General features: G+C 38.4%; 1 protein-coding gene and 1 long non-coding RNA gene across 5 annotated transcripts; both read right to left on the reverse strand.

Annotated features, from left to right (window-relative positions):
• Positions 1-3,824: 3,824 nt before the first annotated feature.
• Positions 3,825-17,602, reverse strand: smim29 (small integral membrane protein 29). Of its 4 annotated transcripts, XM_037541012.1 has the most exons (6): positions 17,546-17,602; positions 16,868-16,983; positions 12,716-12,947; positions 12,309-12,334; positions 6,188-6,293; positions 3,825-4,647 (listed from the first exon to the last, which is right to left on the reverse strand). In XM_037541012.1, exons 3-6 carry the CDS (start codon positions 12,821-12,823, stop codon positions 4,582-4,584), a joined length of 306 nt encoding a protein of 101 aa, XP_037396909.1. In that variant the 5' UTR covers positions 12,824-12,947; positions 16,868-16,983; positions 17,546-17,602; the 3' UTR covers positions 3,825-4,581. The 4 variants fall into 4 exon arrangements, with proteins under 4 accessions (XP_037396909.1, XP_017553688.1, XP_017553687.1 ...); XM_017698199.2 differs by lacking the exons at positions 16,868-16,983; positions 17,546-17,602 and adding an exon at positions 16,729-16,841; XM_017698198.2 differs by lacking the exons at positions 16,868-16,983; positions 17,546-17,602 and adding an exon at positions 16,641-16,799.
• LOC108427750 lies at positions 6,839-7,763 on the reverse strand. Its single transcript, XR_001857880.2, has 2 exons — positions 7,298-7,763; positions 6,839-7,199 (listed from the first exon to the last, which is right to left on the reverse strand). It is a non-coding gene; the product is annotated as an uncharacterized LOC108427750 (long non-coding RNA).
• Positions 17,603-23,638: the final 6,036 nt, after the last annotated feature.

Consider the following 23,638-nt stretch of genomic DNA (forward strand, 5'->3'; position numbering starts at 1 on the left):
CCACCTTCTGCCACCACAAAACTCATCAATTTGCAGGCCAAAGAGGGAAAAGACGATCCTGACTGTTGCCAGCAACTGGGGAAGTGGCAGTTGGTAACTTCCACATATGTGAAGGCACTTCATGCTGAGGGTTTTTTTCTCCTCAGTCTACACACAATACTCCACAACGATGAACCAAAAAGCAGCTTACTGAAGTGTTTTTTAAATTTATTAAAAATAAAAGACTGAAATATTCTATATACATAAGTATTCAGACCCTTCACTTAGTACTCGTTTAAAGCACCTTTGGCAGCAATGCCCACCTCCAAAAACCTTGGAAATGATCCTCCAAGCTTGGCACACCATTCTTTTGGAAGTTTCTCCCATTTGTCATGGAAGCTTAACCAGGTAGGAAGGAGGGTGTCAGCACAAAGTCCTTTTCGGATTTCTCTAGAGTCGCTCTGTTGGGTTTAGGTCATGCATATAGCTTTGCATGAAAATATGAGATTTCAGGAGCTAGACTGACCTGCCTGCAGTCCAGAACTGTCTCCCATTTAAAAAGTATATTTATTTACATTTGTCCTACTGTCCCAAGTGTTTTGGAGTTGGGTGTTTCCTATGCAAGCAATAAGACTACCAGAGCGTGTGGTTTTTTCATGTTCAGTGTGGCTCCAGCTTCAAATTTATCAAGCATCTCAGAGTAAACACCGATCTAAGTTCAGGTCTCATAAGGTCAAGGAATTTTAATGAATGTTAGATGAAAGGCATAAGCTGATCCTAGATCAGTATTATTACTCCAAGTCTGATAAACGTGGGCCGTTGTTAGTACCTGTGATCAAGTTACACCAGAGTGCTTTTACAGCTTTTCACAAACAAGAAAAGTTCTTGTACCTTTTATATTATTTATATAGTCACATGATAATGTGGATTTAAAGGGACAGAGGTTTCTCTGACTTTACAGTGTGTCAGATAAACAAGTCTTTACTCAAACACAAGTGTAAACATCTGAAACAAGCATGTAAAACTCCTAGCCGCAAATCTTCCGGTGTCTAGAGAATGAGAAGCGAACATATGGGTAAAATGCTGTATGAAGAATTGTACATTTCCAAACATCCTGCAAACAACAAAAAGCTTCCTATGTGGGTCAAATAAAGGGTATGTAGGTTTTGGTTACCTGCATTGTCCATTCTTATAAAAGAAAATGAATGGCTTACATACACATAGACACACATACTGTGACTGCAATGGACTGGCGACCAGGGTATGTGCATGGGTTTATATATAATATAAATATATATATATATATATATATATATATATATATATATATATATATATATATATATACATATACATATATATACATACATACACACTCACTGGCCACTTTATTAGGTTCAGTTGCTTGTTAACACAAATAGCTGATCAGCCGATCACATCGCCGCAACTCAAATGTATTTGGCATGTAAAGGTGGTCAAGACAACTTGCTGAAGTGCAAACTGAGCATCAGAATGGGGAAGGAAGATGATTTAAGTGACTTTGAACGTGGTGTGGTTGTTGGTGCCAGACGGGCTGGTCTGAGTATTTCAGAAACTGCTGATCTACTGGGATTTTCATGCACAACCATCTCTAGGGTTTACAGAGAACAGTCCAAATAAGAAAATATCCAGTGAGCGGCAGTTGTGTGGACGAAAATGCCTTGTTGATGTGAGAGGTCAGAGGAGAATGAGCAGACTGGTTCCAGATGATAGAAAGGCAACAGTAACTCAAATAACCAACCAAAACCTCTGAGGAATGTTTCCAACACCTTGTTGAAAATATGCCACGAAGAAACAAGGCAGTTCTGAAGGCAAAAGGGGGTCCAACCTTTTACTAGCAATTTGTACCTAATAAAGTGGCCAGTGAGTGTGTTAAAAAAACACACATTATATATATATATATATATATATATATATATATATATATATATATATATATATATATATATATATATATACATATACATATATACATATATATACATATATACATAAAACACACACACACAGATTTACTGCCTTCTGTCAATTTTGTGTGACCACCTGCACAAGTTGCTACTGGACACCTAAGACCACAGGACATGGTTCCAGTAATTCATGTTCTTGGACTGTTCTTCAGCAAACTGTTCCCAGGCTTTCTTGTGCATCAACTTCAGAAGAGGCTTCCTTCTGGGATGACGTCCATGCAGACCAAGTTGATGAATTGATGTTGATGAATGCCAGCTATTTAGACATTAAAGGCTGTGTGTTCAGTTATTTTCAGAGGACAGTAAATCTATACTGCTATACAAGCTATACACTGACTACTAGTTAGGATATAAGTTATATCCAAGTTTCATTTCTATAGTGTTGTTCCATGAAAAGATAGTTAATAGATAATAAAATATTATATAATAGTAGATAATAGATAGATAATAAAATATTTGCAGAAATGTAAGGGGTGTACTCACTTTTGTGAGATCCTGTATATATATATATACACACACACACACTCATTACCTAAACCACTTACTCTCACGTGGGCGTGCTGGAGCCTATCCCGGCACTCATTGGGTGGAAGGCTGGAAACACTGGACTGGACAGGTCGCCAGTTCATTGCAGGGCAAATACACATACATACATTTACACACGCACAGGGCCAGTTGAAGCAAAACCACATCGACACAGAGAGAACCCCGGTCGCCCACCTGAGGAATCAAACCCAGCCCCTCCTTCACCATGCCTCACAGCGCCACTGTGCTGCCCCACATACACGTACAGACCACTTTATTAGAAACCCTCTCTTGTTGCTCCACCTTGCTGGTTTACAGCAAGTGTAGCTCATCTGTCACTTTCTAATTTCAGACCACAAAGCCACTCTTGATTGGTCTAACCTAGCAGTAATACGTGTACAAAATCCCCAGCAGCACCAATGTGTCTGATACACTCGCTGATGCACCAAACACACTACCATGTCGGGGTCACTGTTGTGCTGAGAATGGACCACCACCCAAATAATACATACATAACAGTGGGTGATTTGATTATGACGTAGAGGGGGGCTGATAGACTGTGCTGCAAAAGATGGACAACAGTCTGTAACTGTACACCCACACAGTGGAGTGATAGGTTAGGTGTTTCCAATAAAATGGCCAGGTACAAGGTAGGGGTTTCTAATAAACCAGTAACTCAATATGAATAGTGGAGTTGCACCTGCACTGTAATACTGTAGTAACTGAATCTTGTGACTTCTTTGAAAGGTTAGTATTGTCCAATATGAGAGTGATGATTCTGGATGGGACACATGGGACAAATGACTTCTAATCCTACATTTTCTTGTTTTTCTTCTCCCCCTCAAGTCCACTTCTAACATCTTTGTGGGTTCTTACGTCATATGTCGTAATTCATTTCTACATGACCATTTCCCACCCTCTATTTATCTGTTAAACAGCCTGCTTTTGTTACTGTGTCTTTCAGAATGATATATGTAAATGAAATCTGTTTTGATTGGTTATTCTGAGCCATGCCTCATTCAAAAAGCATTCCAGGCTGAAACACACCTTATAACAGAGGGAGTGGGCAGGGCTAAACTGCTGTAGGTTGAATAGGTGAATATATGTAAAACGTGTTGGTTTTCCTGACCTTTAGATTTATCAGAATCATTCGTGTCCAACTGTATTTTGCAAAAGTTAACAACTTTAATGAAGGTTTAGCCCCACCCACATTTGACACCCATATATTTCCTTATGTATTTCCTACATATTTCCTTTCTGTACAACATTAATAGAATATCCAAACATGTCTATGCTCTTAGTAGCTTCAGAGTGTAAGGGTGGGGCTAAACTGTTTAATACTTGTAAACATGTTGAATTTCATGACAAGCTGTTTCTACAACTTACTTTGTATATATGGGGAGTGAATGGCAAGTTTTAAAACTTTGACAATGTTTACATACTGCATTAAAGTCTAATTTAAGCTTAAAACATCTTTTCCATTATATAGGCCCTTTATCACCATGTGGAAATGCCAGCCGTTCATTAAAGATGTAACATTAAAAGTTAAAGCCCTCCTGAAAAAGTACCAATTTATGATGCAAGGTTTTGTTTTGACAGTGACGCTGTGACGATATATACGTCGAAACAGCCAGCACTGCAGTGTTGTTTAGCAGCGCTCCTCTATGTATATGCATAGTTAAAATGTAAGAAACATAACTGGTAATGTGAATTCTATAGCAAGTGACCTAAAAAATTGAAAAAGCAGAATAAAAGTCGTAGCACAGAGGTCAGAGAACAGTCGGTCATAAATACGCAAATGCAGAAGGTGAATTCTCAGTCTTGCTGACTTCATGTGACCAGAGGAGTAAATATCTCTCCATCCCACAGAGTCCAGTGCTTTACAGCCAGCATTAGCACAGCTTTCAGGACTACAAAGAAGGGCCAAAGGTAAGATGACTGAGACCGTAACACAGCGAGCAAAACCATGGAAATGGCTGTGACTGAACCATGGCCTCCAATAAACCACAGCCGCTGTGCTACACCATGGTCACTCCAGTTTTTACCAGTTTCCAGCTCGGCACCTCACTCCTCAGGCATTAGGGTCCTTCGTTAGAGGCCAGTGTTGCTGGTAATTATTCATCCAGCCCCGAACCACCTGAGAAAAACACAACAAATGGCAGTTTTCACGATCACTGTATATTATTGAGAATGATGATGCTTCACCTGAGAGAATAACAATGTTATTATGCTAAAGATCTTTTGGGAAACCAAAGTTGGGAAACTGTTCAAGATCAGTTAACTGGGGGATATACTATATGGCAAAAGTATGTGGACATCTGACCGTCTCACCTATTTGAGCTTGTGGGACATCCCATTCCAAAACCCTGGGCATTAATAAGGAGTTGCCATGCTTTGTCCCTATACCAGCTTCCACTCTTTCCACAAGTTTTTGGAGCATGCCTGTGTGAATCTCTGCTCATTTAGTCAAAAGAGCATTTATGAGGTCAGGCACTGATGTTTGATTAGAAGGCCTGGTTTGCAAACGACATTAAGGTTTATCCCAAAGGTGTTCAGTGGGGTTGAGGTCAGGGCTCTGTGCAGGCCACTGTAGTTCCTTCACAATAAAACTCATCAAATCATGTCTTTATGGACCTCATTTTGTGCATAGTCAGGAACTAGGAACTAACAACCACCGTGAATACCATACCAAAGTATGTGGACACCATCACACCTATATGAGCTCATTGGACATCCCATTGCTGAGATGCAGCTAGCTATACCTTAGTAGCCACCAGGGATACCATAGCAGTGGCCTAGCTACACATTAGCAACCACCTGGGATACCATACCAATGGCTTAGTAAGGTGTAGCTAGGCCATTGCTATGGTATCCCTGGTGGCTACTAAGATATAGCTAGGCCATTGCGATGGTGTCCCTGGTGGTTGCTAAGGTGTAGCTAGTAAGGTGTAGGTGTTGCTAAGGCAACCACCTGGGACACTATAGCAATAGCATGGCTACACCTTAGCAACCACTAGTTTTTTTATTAGCCAAAAGTATGTGGACACCTGCCCATCACACCTATATGAGTTTCTTGGACGTCTCATTGCTAAGGTGTAGCTAAACCCTATGGCCTAGCTGCAACTTAGCAACTACCAGGGATACCATAGCAATGGCCTAGCTACATCTTAGCAATCATGTAAACAACACAGTCATGGCCTAGCAACACCTTAGCCTCCATCATGGATACCATAACAATGGTCTAGTTACACCCTAGTTACACCCCAACCGGGATGCCATACCAATGGCCTAGCAACTCCTAGGCAACCACCTGGGACACCATATCAATAGCATAGATACACCTTAGCAACCACTTGTTTTGTATTAGCCAAAAGTATGTGGACACCTGACCATCACACCTATATGAGCATTTTGGACATCCCATTGCTAAGATGCAACTAAATCCTAGCAATAGCCTAGCTGCACCGTAGCAACTACCAGGGGTCCTATAGCAACGGCCCAGCTACACCTTAGCAACCACCAAGAATACCACAGCAACCAAAAATCTGTTAACTGAATATCCGTTCGCTAACTCTTACGGATACTCGAATATCACAGTTAGGCAGAATGCACGTCATTATTAATGATCACTCATTCACACCGACTTTAAAGTTAAAACTGTTTAAGAGGTAACGTACCTTGGTGTCCTCCTCTCTCCACAGCGTCTCCTGCTCAGCCTCGCTCAGCTCTTCTGAAGGGTCGTATGTGTAAACTGGAAGCAGCTGGTGCCACAGCCTGTCAATCCTGATAAAACAGAGTGAACTTCCTAAGTTACTAAGTTTTCTCATGTATACAATGGTATAATGACTGCTAATGGTTTTAAAGCTGGGGTGTCCAGTCTATTATACAAAAGGCAGGTATGGCTGCAGATTTTCTAGCAACACAGGAGATCATATAATCAGTTGTTTGACTGGAACCAGTTGATTAAAGAAGTGGAATCAGTTGAGCTCCTGCTTGTTTGGAATGTAACCCTGCAGCCACACAGGCCCTTTGAGGGTGAGACTGGATACCCTAGTTTTAAAACCTTGCTCTATATTCAGCATAAGAAATTAGCCTGAACACTTTTACTTGCTAAATTAAATTCAAATGTTATTTTCTTTATTGTTGTCACTGTGTAATAAGGCGTTTTTATACTTACACATATTACATTATATTTAATTCTGGTAAAATCCACAGAGGTTTACTGTGTATGTTTTGCAAGGATGTTACGTCCTCTAGGGGTAGGACGCACAAAAGGTTTGAGTGAGTGCCCACTCAGCCTCAGACCAAACAAAACACAAAAAACTAAGTAGAGCAGATTGTTTTATTATTCTGAACAGTTCTCGAGATTCACCGATTTCTGAAACAAATAACCAAAAATAGCAGGATTTTAAAAGCTTCCGGATGACCCCAGGCCAAAACAACAAACAAATCACCTAAAAGAAAGAGATGTTTAACTTACCCTGAAACCAAACCAAAAGAAAATAAATTACAAGGAAACTACCCTGCCTACTCTTTTCCAAAAAACAGAGGCAAAAGTCCCAACAAAAAAAAAGGCAGGTCACCCCTAAGAATCCTGCTACTAAACAAACAACATAAGAACATAACAACTGGGCGGAGCAACAAGCAACCAATTTAGCAGAGCAGCCAATCACCACCACAACACCTGACCTGAAACAGAACAGAAACAAAACAAACAGACCTACAAAACACAGAACGTAACAAAGGACTAATCTGATAATATGTACAATCATATCATATTACATTACCATAGATGTGACTGTGAATACTGCGGGATATATTAGCGGTGTTTCTCATCTTTCCGCCTCTGCTGCAACACAACATGTTGATGCAAGACACTTTCACAAACAGTGTAGGAAGCTTTTGCTGTGAAGTTTGTGAACTAAGTGCCGCTTCTGTAGGAAAAACATGCCCCCATTTGGGCTGGACTTTGTGACCTAAAAGCAGTGACTTGGCTTGATGCTTCTCATTTAAAATCAAATTAACTAGGTAGTTTTAAAGTTCTGCTTATATTCTCTAATAGACTGGCATAGTGGCCAAGTGAAACAATCAGCTATGGTTGTGACCTGTTGTTTGGTCAATGCCACAACCACAAGGGAAGAACAGACTGTGCTTTCATTTGATGGAAAGCACGGCTCACTTCCTTTCGATCTGAAGCCATATTAGACAAGCGTGTAGTGAAATGTGGCGTTAATAATACAACCCCAATTCCAATGAAGTTGGGACGTTGTGTAAAACATAAATAAAAACAGAATACGATGATTTGCAAATCCTTTTCAACCTATATTCAATTGAATACGCTACAAAGACAAGATATTTAATGTTCAAACAGATAAACTTTATTGTTTTTTGCAAATATTCACTCATTTTGAATTTGATACCTGCAACACGTTCCAAAGAAGTTGGGACAGGGGCAACAAAAGACTGGAAAAGTTGAGGAATGCTCAAAAAAACACCTGTTTGGAACATTCCACATGTGAACAGGTTAATTAGAAACAGGTGAGTGTCGTGATTGGGTATAAAGTGAGCATCCCTGAAAGGGAGCATCCACTTTGTGAACAACTGTGTGAGCAAATAGTCCAACAGTTTAAGAACAATGTTTCTCAATGTGTAGTTGCAAGGAATTTAGGCATTTCATCTACAGTCCATAATATCATCAAAAGATTCAGAGAATCTGGAGAAATCTCTGCAAGTACGCGGCAAGGCAGAAAACCAACACTGAATGCCTGTGACCTTCGATCCTTCAGGTGGCACTGCATTAAAAACCGACATCATTCTGTAATGGATATTACCACATGGGCTCAGGAACACTTCAGAAAACCACTGTCAGTGAACACAGTTCATCGCTCCATCTACAAGTGCAAGTTAAAACACTGCCATGCAAAGTGAAAGTTATATATCAACACCACCCAGAAACACCGCCGGCTTCTCTGGGCCTGAGCTCATGTGAGATGGACTGACACAAAGTGGAAAAGTGTCCTGTGGTCTGACGAGTCCACATTTCAAATTGTTTTTGGAAATCATGGATGTCGTGTCCTCTGGGCCAAAGAGGAAAAGGACAGTCTGTTATGAGCGTAAAGTTCAAAAGCCAGCATCTCTGATGGTGTGGGGGTGTGTTAGTGCCCATGGCATGGGTAACTTGCACATCTGTGAAGGCACCATTAATGCTGAAAGGTACATACAGGTTTTGGAGCAACATATGCTGCCATCCAAGCAACATCTTTTTCAGGGACGTCCTGCTTATTTCAGCAAGACAACGCCAAGCCACATTCTGCACATGTTACAACAGCGTGGCTTCGTAGTAAAAGAGTGCAGGTACTAGACTGACCTGCCTGCAGTCCAGACCTGTCTCCCATTGAAAATGTGCAACTGAAGTTGTACATCAAGCAAGAATGGGAAAAAATTCCACCTACAAAGCTTCAACAATTAGTGTCCTCAGTTCCCAAACGCTTAATGAATGTTGTTAAAAGAAAAGGTGATGTAACACAGTAGTAAACATGCCCCTGTCCCAACTGTCCCAACGTGTTGCAGGCATCAAATTCAAAATGAGTGAATATTTGCAAAAAACAATAAAGTTTATCCGTTTGAACATTAAATATCTTGTCTTTGTAGTGTATTCAATTGAATATATGTTGAAAAGGATTTGCAAATCATCTTATTCTATTTTTATTTATGTTATACACAACGTTCCAACTTCATTGGAATTGGGGTTATAAGCCGTATCAGAGCTGGATTAGTTTTGCTACGGGAGTTTAAGTAATGTAATGTAAGACTCAGCAACAGGTTCTGTGTAACTTCCCCAAATTAGACTTCCCAAAATTTCACATCACCATTACACAACAGAACACATTTCATAACAATAACAACACACCACATGGCCATGTGAGAAGGATTCTTCTCAGCAATACATATTAAAACGTTCTCTGCTAGAACGCTTCCTCTACATGCGGTTTCTCAATTTAAGTTGACAGTCGGATCTGACGCAGTGTTGTCTTTTATCTCTGACAAATTTATTTGTAATTTGTCACCTTCTTTAAGTGGCTTCTTTAGGTCCTCGTTTTGTTTGATACCAGCAAAAAACGTAAAATGTTTAAACCGGCTCTTTTATGATGTTTGGCGTGTATGCTCAGATATATACCCCTGAAAACACCTGACATGCAAGTTCGCCGGACACATGAAAGTCCTACAAGTCTGATATGATTGAAAACGCTGCAAGCATGCATCTTAATCTGCTTTGCTCATACCTGCAGTTTAATGGTCTCATGTTTGTTATCGTATATCACTGGAAGGTTTCCGTGATAATATTGCATGTTTTAAATTCTCCTACTGCTCTCTATTACAGTGAGAAACAGAGACCATTTCATTTCATATTGGTCTGTTCAATTTTCTGTTAGCTATCTGTCTAGGCAAGAGAGTGTGTGGAATTCAGCAAATGCCCATCATTAGTTCTGTATCAACAATTTTTCAGCTCTCAGATCAGGGAAATATATTGAAATAATTATTCATGGTAAATTATGGTACAATACAATTATGGCAGATTAAAATAAGGTTTAAAACAATGTAAGGTTTCTTTAAGGATCCAACTTTTTGGCAAAAAATAAAAATCTAATTTACACAGTTTTCCACTTACCCCTAAACAGCCCAGACATGTTTGGTATCCAAATTTAGCTTTTTTTTACTTTACAGCGAGAGCTGTGTCTAGCATTGCTAGCACTGCACTGTGTGCACAATTATTAGGCAAGTCTTATTTTTGAGGATTATTTTTATTAATGACCAACTACAGTGCTCTCAGTTAATCCAGAATGTTAATAAACATCAAATATGAATGTTTAAGAAAAATAAAGTGAAGTTTTGGCTTTCTTAGGAGAATATCTATATGTGCACATTTATTGGGCAACTATAATGGTGCAGAATTATTACGCAGCTAAATGAAAAACACACATTTCCCATCTCACTTTTTTATTTTCATCTGTTCAAGTGAGAATTATAAACAAACAACTCAAAGCTTTCCAATGAACATTTCTGAGAAATAAAAAAAAATAAAAATTAGTGACCAGTATAGCCACCCGTCTTTTCAGTAACAATGATAAGCCTTCCATTCATGGAGTCTGTCAGTTTCTTGATCTGTTGACGATCAACTTTTTGTGCAGCAGCAACCACAGCCTCTCAGACCCTGTTCAGAGAGGTGTACTGTTTTCCTTCACTGTAAATCTCCCGTTTAAGAATTGGCCACAAGTTCTCAGTTGGGTTCAGGTCAGGTGAGGAAGGGGGCCACGTCATAAGTTTTTCATCTTTAATGCCTTTACTGGCGAGCCATGCAGAGGAGTACTTGGATGCATGTGATGCAGCACTGTCCTGCATAAAAGTCATTGTCTTTTTGAAAGATGCAGATTCTTCTAAAGTGTCTTCTAAAAACTGGCAGTAGGCTTGGGAGTTGATTTTGAGCCCATCTTCAACCCGAAAAGGTCCACCCAGCTCATCTTTAATAATACCAGCCCATACCAGTACCCCACCTCCAACTTGCTGTCGTCTGACTCGAAGTGGAGCTCTGTCCCGTTACTGATCCAGCCACGGGCCCATCCATCTGGTCCGTCAAGAGTCACTCTCATTTCATCAGTCCATAAAACCTTTGAAAAATCTGTCTTCAGATTCTTTTTGGACCAGTCTAGACACTTCAGCTTATGTGTCTTGTTCAGTGGTGGTCGGGTTTCAGCCTTCCTTACCTTGGCCATGTCTCTGAGCACTGAGCATCTTGTACTTCTTGATACTCCAGCTAGGTTGCAGTTCTGGAATATGACAGAACTGGAAGATAATGGGTTCCTGGTAGCTTCACGCTTGATTCTTCTCAAATCCTTGGCAGTTATTTTGTGTCTTTTTTTCTCAGCACATTTCTTGCGCCCCTGTTGACTATTTGCAACAAAACGTTTGATGGTTCTGTGATCACGCCCCAATATCTTAGCAATTTCAAGACTGCTGCATCCCTCTGAGAGACTTTTGGTCATTTTTAACTTTTAAGAGTCAGTTCAATCTCTTTTTTGGCCCATTTTGCTTAAAGAAAAGCTTAAAAAAGCTGCCTAATAATTATGCACACCTTGATATAGGGTGTTGACCTCTTTAGGCCACACCCTCCCTCATTACACAGATACACATCACCTGCTAGGCTTAAATCCATTAAGCATTCAAGTTTATCCAGCTTGGAGCTAGAAAATATGCCTAAAAATGACAATATGGTCAAAATACTCACTTACCTAATAATTGTGCACACAGTGTAGAAGTCAATAGTCACCTAATTTTTTTCTGCTAATTCATCCTGAAAACTTCTTTCAGCTGCTCAAACCGCATCCAGGTGATATGATCACACAAATTTGTCAGCCTGTTTTTAAAAAAGAAACAACTGATCTCCAGTGAAGTTTTGTTCATCTGTTCACTAAGTCATATTGTGCCTAAACCACATACAAAGATCTGTGCAACCTTAATAAAGACCTGGACACCATTTAAGAGGGTTGAGGGAAGTTTTTGGGGATGTATTTGCAGAAAAGAATTTGGGTGACGATTGACTTCTACTGTCTGCTTCCTCTTAGCTCCAGCGCTAAACTAAAGAAAACTAAATCCGGACACCAAACACTTGGCTGATCGACTTCATCAGGGTAAGTGGAAAACTGTATACACTTGATTTTTCACCAAAGAGTTTTTTGACGTGTCTAATTATGTTGCCACTACGTTTAAATGATGGATGAATTGCTGAAGAGGTGAGTTTACCTTTGCTTCCTCCTGAAGTACATCACCTGGAAAACAGAGCATGTGATAATGTAATCATACACTCACAATCACTTTTGATACCATAATTACAGCCTGTCAGAATTACAAGAATTATTTTCACATACAATTTTTGCCTAAAATGAAGAAAAAAAAAACTGGGAGAAAGATGCTCAAGTCTTCCTGTTAAGGAGCATTTGCTTGAAGGCGTACTCACAGCTGAATATAAAAGCTCCCTTTTCTTCCCTCCAATTAGGTTACTCATTTGAGTCATTCCATCATGTGATATTGCATTCTTCAATTTAACCCCTACATTTCCATGCACAAGAACTCCATATGGAGCAGTGTATACAGCTAAATACAACAATGAAGGCTGTACAGTCATGTGACTGGCCAGCTCCGTCACCTACCGCTGCTACAATAATCCCAATTAAAGTGATGAGGAAGAAAGGGAGCAACACATAGCCGACCGACACGTTGTCGTTGATGATGTGCGGGGGCTGGGTGGTCGTATTCATTTCTTGGCGAAGAGCTGAAGGAGTTTTTTGGCTGTGGAAAGCCTCGACTCGTCCGCTTTGCTGCCAGCTGTTTGTGCCTCATCCTCGGCATTCACATGACTCTCTCATGCTTTCTCCTTGTCCGCTAATCAGTGTAAAAGAAAAGGGGGATGGTATGAGCCTTTATGGAGGAATAAGTGTTACGGCAACACAGACCAATTCACACTGTTTCACTCCCCTTATCTCTGCTGCAGTCAGTCCAAAGACTTGCTTGGTGCCTTATTTAGTTTGATTATTTAGTTTTGCACTGGCAGTACAAGGCTTATCCAGCTAATATATAGTAGAAGCTTATGCCTCACTAGTAAACTGTATGTCAAAACAATGGACAAAAGTCTTCAGCATAGCAGCTATGCTGTTTCCTTCTGTCCATGTTTAAAGATGTCACACAGTGTCCAAAACCACATAATCGATTCTACTGCATCCTATTTAAATGGGAAATTCTAAATGTCTGCATAATTAAACAGTTCAGATGAAAACAAAGTCATTCAGAGTGGTTTGGTGTGAAATGCTCCGTTCTACAGGGTCAAAATGGTTCAACGGTGATGAACCAAACATCCACTTCTAAAAGCTCCCTCACACAAAGTTATTACAATAAATGGTTATAAATACTAAAATGGCACAAAACTGTACTCTTTTTACTCAGGGTACATGCTGGTAAAACAGTCCCCAAAGAAAACGTATTACTTCAGATTTTCCACTATTTTAACATCATCATCATTCCATGATCATTCCATCATCATCATTCCATGTACATTCCATGTATTCCAAGGCACGTTTAGGTTCAGTAGTGGTTTTGGATAGTAAATAAAATGGCTATATTTGTGTTGTACACATGGTGACCTCTGGTTCCTATCACCACCACTGTAAAGAAGTCTGAGTTGATAAATTTCTCTACAATGTGGCATTTCATATTAAACTACTGACCTGTGCAGGGATGTTTATAGAATTGGTGGAATTCCCCTTTTAAAAGATATCCCAGCCTACAATTAGCATTTACGTTAGCATTGCACCCATCTGCCTCATCGGTCTGACAGATTTTTAAAATTAGTACCAGTTTTGCCGATTCGTCCATCAGTTTTCTATCAATACAATCATGCATTACGTACAGCACTCAACATTCTAACTGTGAGCTACTGATAAACAGGCTAATGTACACCCGTGGAGCAAGCTAGCATTAGTGATACTGCACTAACCTAGCTATGTTAATAATTCAGCTGAAGAATTAACAAGCTATCGGAAGCACATCCAGCTGCGTGTATCCGCCCCAAAACACTTTAAAAATACACTTCCACCTTCAAGATATATTAGCAGAAGGGCGATACTTTTGTATAATTTTGCTCTAGAGACTACACTGCTGTAGGTTTGGATTATGTGTGTTTCAAGGTTTGAGGAAAGTGTGCTATGCTAGTGAGTCTAACTGACGGAGTATTAGCTAAACAGAGGAGTTCTAAAGAACCATTGACGTTGTGTATAATTATAACTTTTTAGGCTTACAAGCCACAAAATCAAACATACACTGTCAAAATGTGAAAAAATATCAGATAAACGTCTTGTGACTGTATTATTTGCTGCACACCATCTTTGTGCCGTTGCACTTGTTTATCTGTATTTTAATATGAAACCTCCGCTGTGCTTTAGAACATCACACAGCACTAAGTTATGGGGCACTCTATTTATCATGGAAGTAGGGAGACTTCTTTGTTAAACTGAAATAAAACACAATGAACATGAATCAAAAACCTAATAAAAGTGAGAGAAGTCAAGGCTGCACAATTTAGTTGTGGTATATGATGTTCTTCTGTGTGCTACTTATGCCAACAGCAGTGTTAAATCTGATCTGCAACCAGGCCCACAGAAAGTCAATATTTACAGGACTTTATTTAACCATGGGGCAGTGCTGTGGTCATCAATGATAACTTAAAGCAGCTAGTAGCTACTTACATTTACTCAGTTCCATGTATTCACATATTTTCAAATGATAACAGTAAAACAAAAAGATTGTCTACTTGAAAAATTCATATGATTTTGAATAATTACTACAGGACACTACAGTAGCACTGTGGATTAAGACCACGATTCCAGATCTACAGAAATAAAGAAGAAGGCGAGCGTATTATACATTATAGTGAATTATAGTACACATTTAAAATGATGGTTCTTTGAGGGTTCTTTAGTAAAGGTAACGGTTCTATAGAACCATGAACTCTCAAAAAAAACCTTTGTATGATTAAAAGGTTCTTTGCAATGTGAAAGGGTTCTTCAGATTGATGGACAGTGTTAAAAGGGTTCTATATAACACCGTAAAATTATTCATCCATTGTTACAAGCTAAACACTGTAACAATAGAAGAACCCTTTCTTAAACATATTACCCACCAATCTGAAAAACCTCTCATGGTTTTCATGGTTCTACATAAAACCATTTTATTTACTAAAGAACCCTTTAAGAACCATCTTTTTACAGAGTGTACTATATCATTACTATAGATATTTTTTTGCAATAGGATATTAATCTACTTCTTTCTCAGCTCCTTGTTTATCATTAACATTTAGTTAATAATTCCTTTTTTCGAGATGAATTTCACTCTTTGTGGTGGTTCAGCTCCTGCTCTGCTTAAATGTTGATCACATCTCTCACTTTGGAGCTTCAGCATTTCAGTTTAGAACAAAAACATTCAAAAGAAAAAGAACGGAGCTGTGCGAACTTCATCTGCTGATAGATGCTGGATGTTTTGGTGGCTAATTCTACCACTGCTTTAGTCATTTTGTCACTACACACTTACAAAAGATGGTTATGCAAGGGTTCTTCAGTAAAGGGAATGGTCCTATATAAAACTATGAGTTCTATATAGAACCATTATGCTTAAATGGCTCTTTGCATGGTGACTTCACATTGATTGAGAAAGTGTTTTGCACAGAACCTGTAGCAAGCAAGCAAGCAAAGAAGTGCTTTTTACAAGAGGTGTTGTCCCAAAGCAGCTTTACAGAACAGAAAAAGAAAAAGAAAAGAAAATCCGGGTCCAAGCCCCCCTATAACATTAAAAAGGATTCTTCTAGTGTGATGGTGTCATGCTTGTAACAATAGAAGAACGCTTTTTGGTGCTATATAGAACCACTTTCAAAAAACATTATATATATAGAACCATATCCAACACATTCTCCCTCAATCTGTATATGTTATACAGAACCAGTTGTTTATGGTTTTATACAGAACCTTTTTGAAACTGATTCTATATAGCACCAAAAAGAGTTCTGGTATAGTAACGACGTCAAGCTTGTAACCATAGCAGACCCTTTTTGGTTCTATATAGAACCGTTTCATGCTTAAACAGTTCATGGTGAAACACTTCACACTGATGGAGACTGTGGTGTATACAGTTCTGTACACCACCAAAAAGGGTTCCGCTGTTGTTACAAGCTTGACATCGTCACAACATCAGAACACTTTTTGGTGCTATCTAGAACCTTTTTCATACAGATTTAATATAGAACCACATACAACAAATTCTCCATCAATCTGAAGAACCATTTCACCATGCAGAGAACCATTAATTGATGAAATGCTTCAATATAGAAATGATGGTTTTAAAGAGAACAATTCCCTTACTAAAGAACCCTTGGAGAACCATCTGTGTGGTGAAATTCTGACCATGTGTGTCAGCTGCTGCTGATCCTCTCCAGCCTTGATCAATACTGTGAGATCAAACTGACCAGCAGCATCTCTCCTGTTTAAAGTTAACGCAATTAAGACCGTGACTGACTGCCTGTATGTGACTCACGTGAATTACAGGGCGGTGATAGTGAAATTCCCAGCAGCACTGCAGCTAAAAACAAACAAAAATCAAAATAACAGCAAAAAACACAAACCGAATATTTCCGGAAATCTCTAGAGCTTTAACCCCAGCCTGCTCGCGCCGAGTCGACTGGAAAATAAAAATCGAAAATAAAGATCACGGGTCTTCCAGACAGCAGCTCCCCAGATCCACACATCATCTCCTGGCCTCACCTCTCCTCGCAGATGCCATAGAGATCGGTCTAGACGTTCCGCACCACTGATTGGCTGGCTTTGGCCGCCTGCTCTGCTGTGATTGGCTGGTATCGTTCCGCCTCATTGTTCTGCAGCTAAACCAGGAAATAAGAAAGGTAGCTGTTACTCGGTTGACCGTTGGAGCACTTTTCAGCCACTGGGAAAAATACACAGCGCTTCAGTAAGTCACAATAATGAGAAAGCGTTTCATAATTCTGACTTATTATCTCATCATAATGAGAACATTTTAGTAAGTCATAACTATGACACACACACACACACACACATCGGAAGGAAGGCAGGAAACACCCTGGACAGGTCGCCAGTCCATCGCATGGCTATTATGACACAGAAAGTCATAATATTAATAGTCGCAATGTTATAATGTTTTTGAAAAATTAAGGAATTTTTAGCAACATAAACACTAATATCAATAATAAAAAATCTCTTTTTTGGAGGAAAAATTAGCTAAATTGTAGCAGAACAGGGTTTATTATCGATAATACCTGCCTTTTTGAGAAATGACTGATTTATTTATCTATCCATCCATCATTAATGCCATCATAATAATCGCCAGACCTACTAGTAACACTCATCCTCCTCCTACTAATACCACTACTATTAATAATAATAACCTATAATAATAACTTATATCACCTTTCATATGCTTCACAGGAGTAAGAGTACAACTGAAAGAACAACGAAAATTAAAAAGAGCGTTTTCACTGGACGTGTATTTCTCCCTTTATTTATTCCTGTACTTGCTCTACGCGTTTGTTTCTATGCGATAAAAGTAGTACCCATCATCTGTGCTCCGATTGGCTAGTTCTGGCAGTATGCAGATTTACAACGCCACGGTGCGAAGGGATTGGCTAATGCTGACTGCAGTAGAACTAGTTTAGCCATATAACCGAGCTGCTTGACTGAATACAGATGGGAAAACAACAGCTCTGTATACGAGACACACTGATTTTGTAAACCGCCTGTTTTCCGCAGTTTGTTGTGTTTGTTTTTTTTTTTAATTTGATAAATGAATGTAGAATAAACAAACCGACAAATAAACAAACAAACATAAAACGAATTATTTAGCTTTAACTGACTTGATCTGTATATTTGAAACGCGATGTGTTTTTACCATAACATGTAATATAAAGAACATCACTCTAACATCACTCTAATTTAATACGCGTTTGATTATAGCCAAATAATTGTGCAGTTCCCACGTCCGCCGCTGGGTGTCACTGCAGCACGAATAAAAGCCAACGGCGTGCTTTTTGTTATTGTTCCTGTAAAATTTTCATATTCCGTCACCCTGTCCTCCTCCTTCCTAGAATTATCTCCCAAATGTACTTATTTATTCTTTTATTGGAAGTAAAAATATAAATACACAGAACAGCCAGGGGGCAAATAACACAAACAACACTGACAGGTTATTTATAGTTAGAATGGATGATGGTTTTCTTGTTTAAAAAAAAGATTGGCATTACTTCAACCACAGGCATGACCTGACATTTAGTTAAGATTAATAATATCATATTGTTTATCTTATCAATAGTAGAAAAAAAAGTAAAACAAAAATAAAACATAAAAAGTAGAATTAAAAGTAGGAATAAAACATATAAAACCTAAGAAATACAGAAAAACTGGCCACATAACTTTGGGATGTATACGCTTGAAAAAGATGACTCTTCAAGGGTTCTTTAGTAAAGGGAACGGTTCAATTTAGAACCAAGAGTTCTATATGCCATTTCATGCTTAAATGGTTCTTCGCATGGTCCGGTCATTCTTCGGATTGATGGGAGAATGTGTTTAATGTGGTTCTATATAGAACCAAAAAGTTGTGAAAACATTACGCTTGTAACAATAGAACGCTTTTGGTGCTATATAGAACACAGAACCATATACAGCACTTTCTCCATCAATCTGAAAACCCATTTCAACTTACAAAGAACGATTTAAGTGTGAAATGGCTCCATACATTTAAAAAAGATGGTTCTTCAAGGGTTCCTTAGTAAAGAAAATGGTTGTATATAGAATCATGAACACTCAAAAAACCATTTGATTTGCATGATTAAAGGGTTCTTTGCATCATAAAATGGTTCTTCAAATTGATAGAGAAAGTGCTGTAAATGGTTCTATATAGAACATTTTTGAAAAGGGTTCTATATAGCACCAAAAAGTTCTTCTACTGTTTCAAGCTTGAGATTGTAACAATAGAAGAACCCTTTTTGGTGCTATATAGAACCCTTTTCAGGACGATTCTATATATCCTCTCATCCATCTAAAGAACAATTTCATGATGCAAAGAACACTTTAATCATGCAAAGGGTTCTTCAAGTATTCTTGGAACCATTGTTTTGTGTAGAAAACACAAGAATGTGCAGCTCCGGGGTGCTTCATTGTGATTTGGGGTTTGTGTGACTGAAAAAACAATAACAAGTCAGACAAACACGAGTCTGTTCTTCTTTGATTGTGCAATAGATCCTGACTCTGGAATAAACATGAAGGACGCAATTACACCCCCGTCCACTTTATCAGAAACACCTCCCTTGTTGCTCCACCGTGCTGGTGTCCAGCTAGAGACTGTAGCCTATCTGCCGTCTGATAAAGTACAGTGTGTAAACGCCTTCCTCCAGTCCTTCACCAGTGGTCAGTTTCTGACCACAGAGATGCTCTTTTTTGTTTGTTTGTTTATTGCTGACATTTCACAAGATTTTCAGATCTTGAAGTTTGCTATATATCAGATACATCTTTTTACATCTAAACTCACAAAAACAAAGACAGAAAAAACAAAGACCTCCCCAGTGGACATCGCACAGATGTTGGGAGGACACTCATCTGTCTATTGGTGACACGTCAAGCCTTGCCTTATAATATTACTCGCCTCATAATTATGGAGAAAGAAGACCCCCTACAGGACTGTACAATTATAGAGCAGGTAGGTAGACTCTTTAGCAAAGAAAATGGTTCTATATAGCACCCAAAAGGGTTCTTCTTTTGTTACAGGCTGTAGATGGTTCTATAAACAACTGTTTTGAATAGGGCTCTATATAGTACCCAAAAGGGCTCTTCTATTGTTTAGATGTCAAACTTGTAACAATAACAAACTTGTTGGGTGCGATTTTTCAAAAAGGTTCTACACAGAACCATTTTCTTTATTAAAGAACTCTTGAAGAACCATCTTTTTTAAGAGAACACACTTAGACCCTTAAAATCTCAGGCTCCTTACATACTAAGGCTTATTATTCAGTAACTACAGGGACTTTAAAGCAAACTAGTTTAACTATTCTTAGATTATAGAAGTGTGTAAGAAAACCTCAGGCCTGCCCGTGGGCCCTGGTTATTGACGGGGTTAAATATGCCGTTCTTCTGTGACTTCTCAAGAAAGAATAAAACAAAATGGAACAAAACATGAAATGTGCCATAAGATTTCTGCACTTTTGTATGTTATTTGTTCAATGTCAAATTTAGCCATTAAAAAATGTGAAGAATTAGCAACTAAAATTCGAATCATTACGTTTTTCATTATAGTGCCTCGCACCATCAGAGCTGTCCAGTCTAAGACTGCGGCTAGTATTCTGTTGCATGTGAGTGTGTTGTTGAACTTTTGGACAGAGTTAGTGAGTTTTCTCAGAACAAGGGTTCCTGGTGTTCCTCTGCCTGATTAACACTTCAAGGCTAGAGAATAGAAGATACTGATCACACACAGCAGGACTGTTCCTCCACCTCGTAGTTCACTTCACTTCAGTGCACTTTAATGCTTTACACTGTATTCCTGAAACAAATACAAACTGACAGACAAGGATAATCATAAAACCTATAAAGTAACAATAAATATAATACAGTATCTCAAAGTGACTTACACAGGGATGTAAATAAACCAAGCAGGTTAAAACCACTACAGTCTAAATCCCGTGTATCAATGTCAATGTGTTTTAATTTTCTATTAATATTTGCCTGTTTTACAATGTCGCTACACTACAATTCCCAGCATAATGTAGGTTCTGACCCCCCCTCCCACCCAAGAACAGTCTAACAACAGCGGTTTCCCCACAAAACTGAAAAATCCTACGTCATCCATCTTACGTATATAAATAAATACTTTTAAAATTACTTTTGAATATTTCAAATATTCATTTAATATTTTAAGGTCTGCACACTTAAAAAGATGGTACTTTAAGGGTTCTTTTGTAAAGAAAATGGTTCTATATAGAATTATGAACGCTAAAAGAACCATTTGCATGCAAAAATTATTCTTTGCATCATGACATGGTTCTCTAACAGTCTGATATCATGTGCCATATGAATAAATAGAACAATGGAGAATGTGCTATAGATGGTTCTATAAGAACGATTTTGAAAAGGGTTCTTCTATGGTAACAAGCTTGACATAGTAACAATATAGAACCCTTCTCAAAAAGGTTCTACATAGAACCACCTATTTTGCTGTTGCATTTTTTGACACATTTTGATTACAGTGGCCAGTTCAGCTCAGAGCAAAACGTTAATGACAAATAAAAGAAAAACATTCTTTAAAAAAAAAACATTCAAAAAAAGTTCTCTCGCCCATGTGTTGGAGTTTAATACGGCTCCTTTAGTGGTTGAGTTTTATATCCCTGGTCTCCATGAACAACAGCACAATTAGAGACCACAGATGAAAATCCAGCCACAAAACTCCACAGATTCTAGACATACTGCGCAAAAGTCAGAGACCCTCTTTCATTTACTGTCAAGCGTTTGGGCACCCTGGTCCAATGACATGTTGTTGTTGTTTTCCTAGGTGTAAGTAATTTATGCCCCTCTACAGAGAACACACTCCTGCCTATTTTAATACACAGTTGTTGTTTAATGCAAACTAACAAGTGAATCGCAGACTGACCTTGAAAAGTTCTGGCCAACATACACTAGCACTCAACAGTCTGGACTCACTTGCCAAATGAATGATTTTAGTCATTTTCTATCAGCTCACAATAATAACTTATACAATGTTAACAAAAGGGTGTTTTTAAAGGTTTCATTCCATATTTAAAGAATGCTGTTAAGAAGAATGATATTAAAGAATAAATAACATGCCTTAATTTTACATTTACATGTTTCATTGTCTTTTCGACTCTTTTCTTGAATTCTGGATATTAATTTTATTATAACCTAATTCCCAGTGTTCAACAACTTTCAGTCATTTTAGAGTCTCCGATCATCATTCTGGACACATCTAACCTTTCCTTATTTTCATTTACAGCTTCTTACAAATGATCTGGAAGCTGTGAAGTTGTTTAGGATGAGCAGATGAGAATCATTTGTACATTTATCTGCAATCGGTTTAGTTTTAGACTTTTTTTTATGACAACAGACAGAGAGTAAAACAAATAAAACACGAGGCAAACAAATAAAATAAAAAGCAGGACAAGCCAGACAAAAGTCAAAGCTATAGACAGGCAGTACATAAGGCAAACAAATAAAGAGATAAAATCTAAAACAAGACAAGCCAAACCTAAAAAAAAAAAAATAATGACAGATTAATAATGTCAGTATACCAAACAAATAAAGCAAATACGTATGCATATCATCGCTGTCCGAACAAAACCTTGTATCTCCATTTTTGACATATTTTGAAAATGCCTGTTGCCCTTTATATTGTGCAGAATATTTATGGCCAAAATAAGTGACCCAGAATTACTTGAAAATGCGTCTCATTCGATTGACTTACATTAAAAAGTAAAGTATGTTTGTCCCTTCTCCTGTAAAGTTACCATTTTGGAGGTTTTGTTCTGACAGCAGCAATATATAGCAAGTATATACACATATTAACCCATCCAGACATTCAATAGTCTATTGTAATAAGACTGTAAATACAATAGTCTACTGTAATCTACTATAATCTGTGTCAGCAGTAAGTCAGTAACATTGCTTTGCTGTACAGAAGAAAAGGAGAGCCAGGACGCCCCCAAGATCATCGAAAACATTTATTACGAAATTTTGAACTGTAGAGTGGTAGTGTTCAGTTTCACCTTCAAACAAAAAACCTCATATATGAACAATAAACAGAAACATCCCTCTCTCTCTCTCTCTCTCTCTCCATTTCTCTCTCTCTCTATCTTTCTCTCTCTCTCTGAAAATCATGCTGACTGTAAGACAGTGGAGTGAGTAGGAATCTGCTTTCTTGGAAAATGTGACAAACGCACAAAGTCGCACGTACTCAGAAACAAAACCGGTCTATTAGTGCTCACTTCACATAGAAAAAACTCCCAACCTGACAACACCACTTTTCTATTCTCAGAAAGATCAGCGTTTCTGTTGGATCAGTCCATAAACTTTTTATGAAGCAAAGGGAAGCCATCTTTTACTCACTTTTTGGAAATAAAATAATTAAAAAATGTTTACAGTTTCAAAGCATTCACTCCATGTTCACACCTCACTCTGTACAGTCTATATGTGGAAACTAGGTTGCAAAAATAGCCAAATTTTTCGAATTCATTGCTTTTGTGATGTCATAAAAACAAGCTCATTTACATAATTCACCCCATTCACCTTAATGCAGTTTAGCCCCACCCACTCACACTGAGGTTATAAGGAGTATTTCATATCTGATTGCACTGTTGAATGAAGCACAGTGATGGCAGCTTCTCAGAGTAGAGCTCATTTACATATATCAGTTTTAAAGGTACCATAACAAAAACAACCTCTGGTAAACACCAGGTAATAAAACAGCATAGTAAGAGCAAAATGAACAGAGGATGAAGATTTTACAAT

This window comes from Pygocentrus nattereri, chromosome 9, assembly GCF_015220715.1.
Source record: "Pygocentrus nattereri isolate fPygNat1 chromosome 9, fPygNat1.pri, whole genome shotgun sequence".
Lineage (NCBI taxonomy): Eukaryota > Metazoa > Chordata > Actinopteri > Characiformes > Serrasalmidae > Pygocentrus > Pygocentrus nattereri.

Bases quoted from the DNA above. Each gene is read 5' to 3' on its own strand.
- smim29 (XM_037541012.1), bottom strand. From the start codon at position 12,823: ATGAATACGACCACCCAGCCCCCGCACATCATCAACGACAACGTGTCG. The intron at 12,335-12,715 runs GTAGGTGACGGA...TCTGTTTTCCAG, and splicing joins TTGGGATTATTGTAGCAGCG to GTGATGTACTTCAGGAGGAA. The intron at 4,648-6,187 runs GTACGTTACCTC...TGTTTTTCTCAG, and splicing joins GGAGAGAGGAGGACACCAAG to GTGGTTCGGGGCTGGATGAA.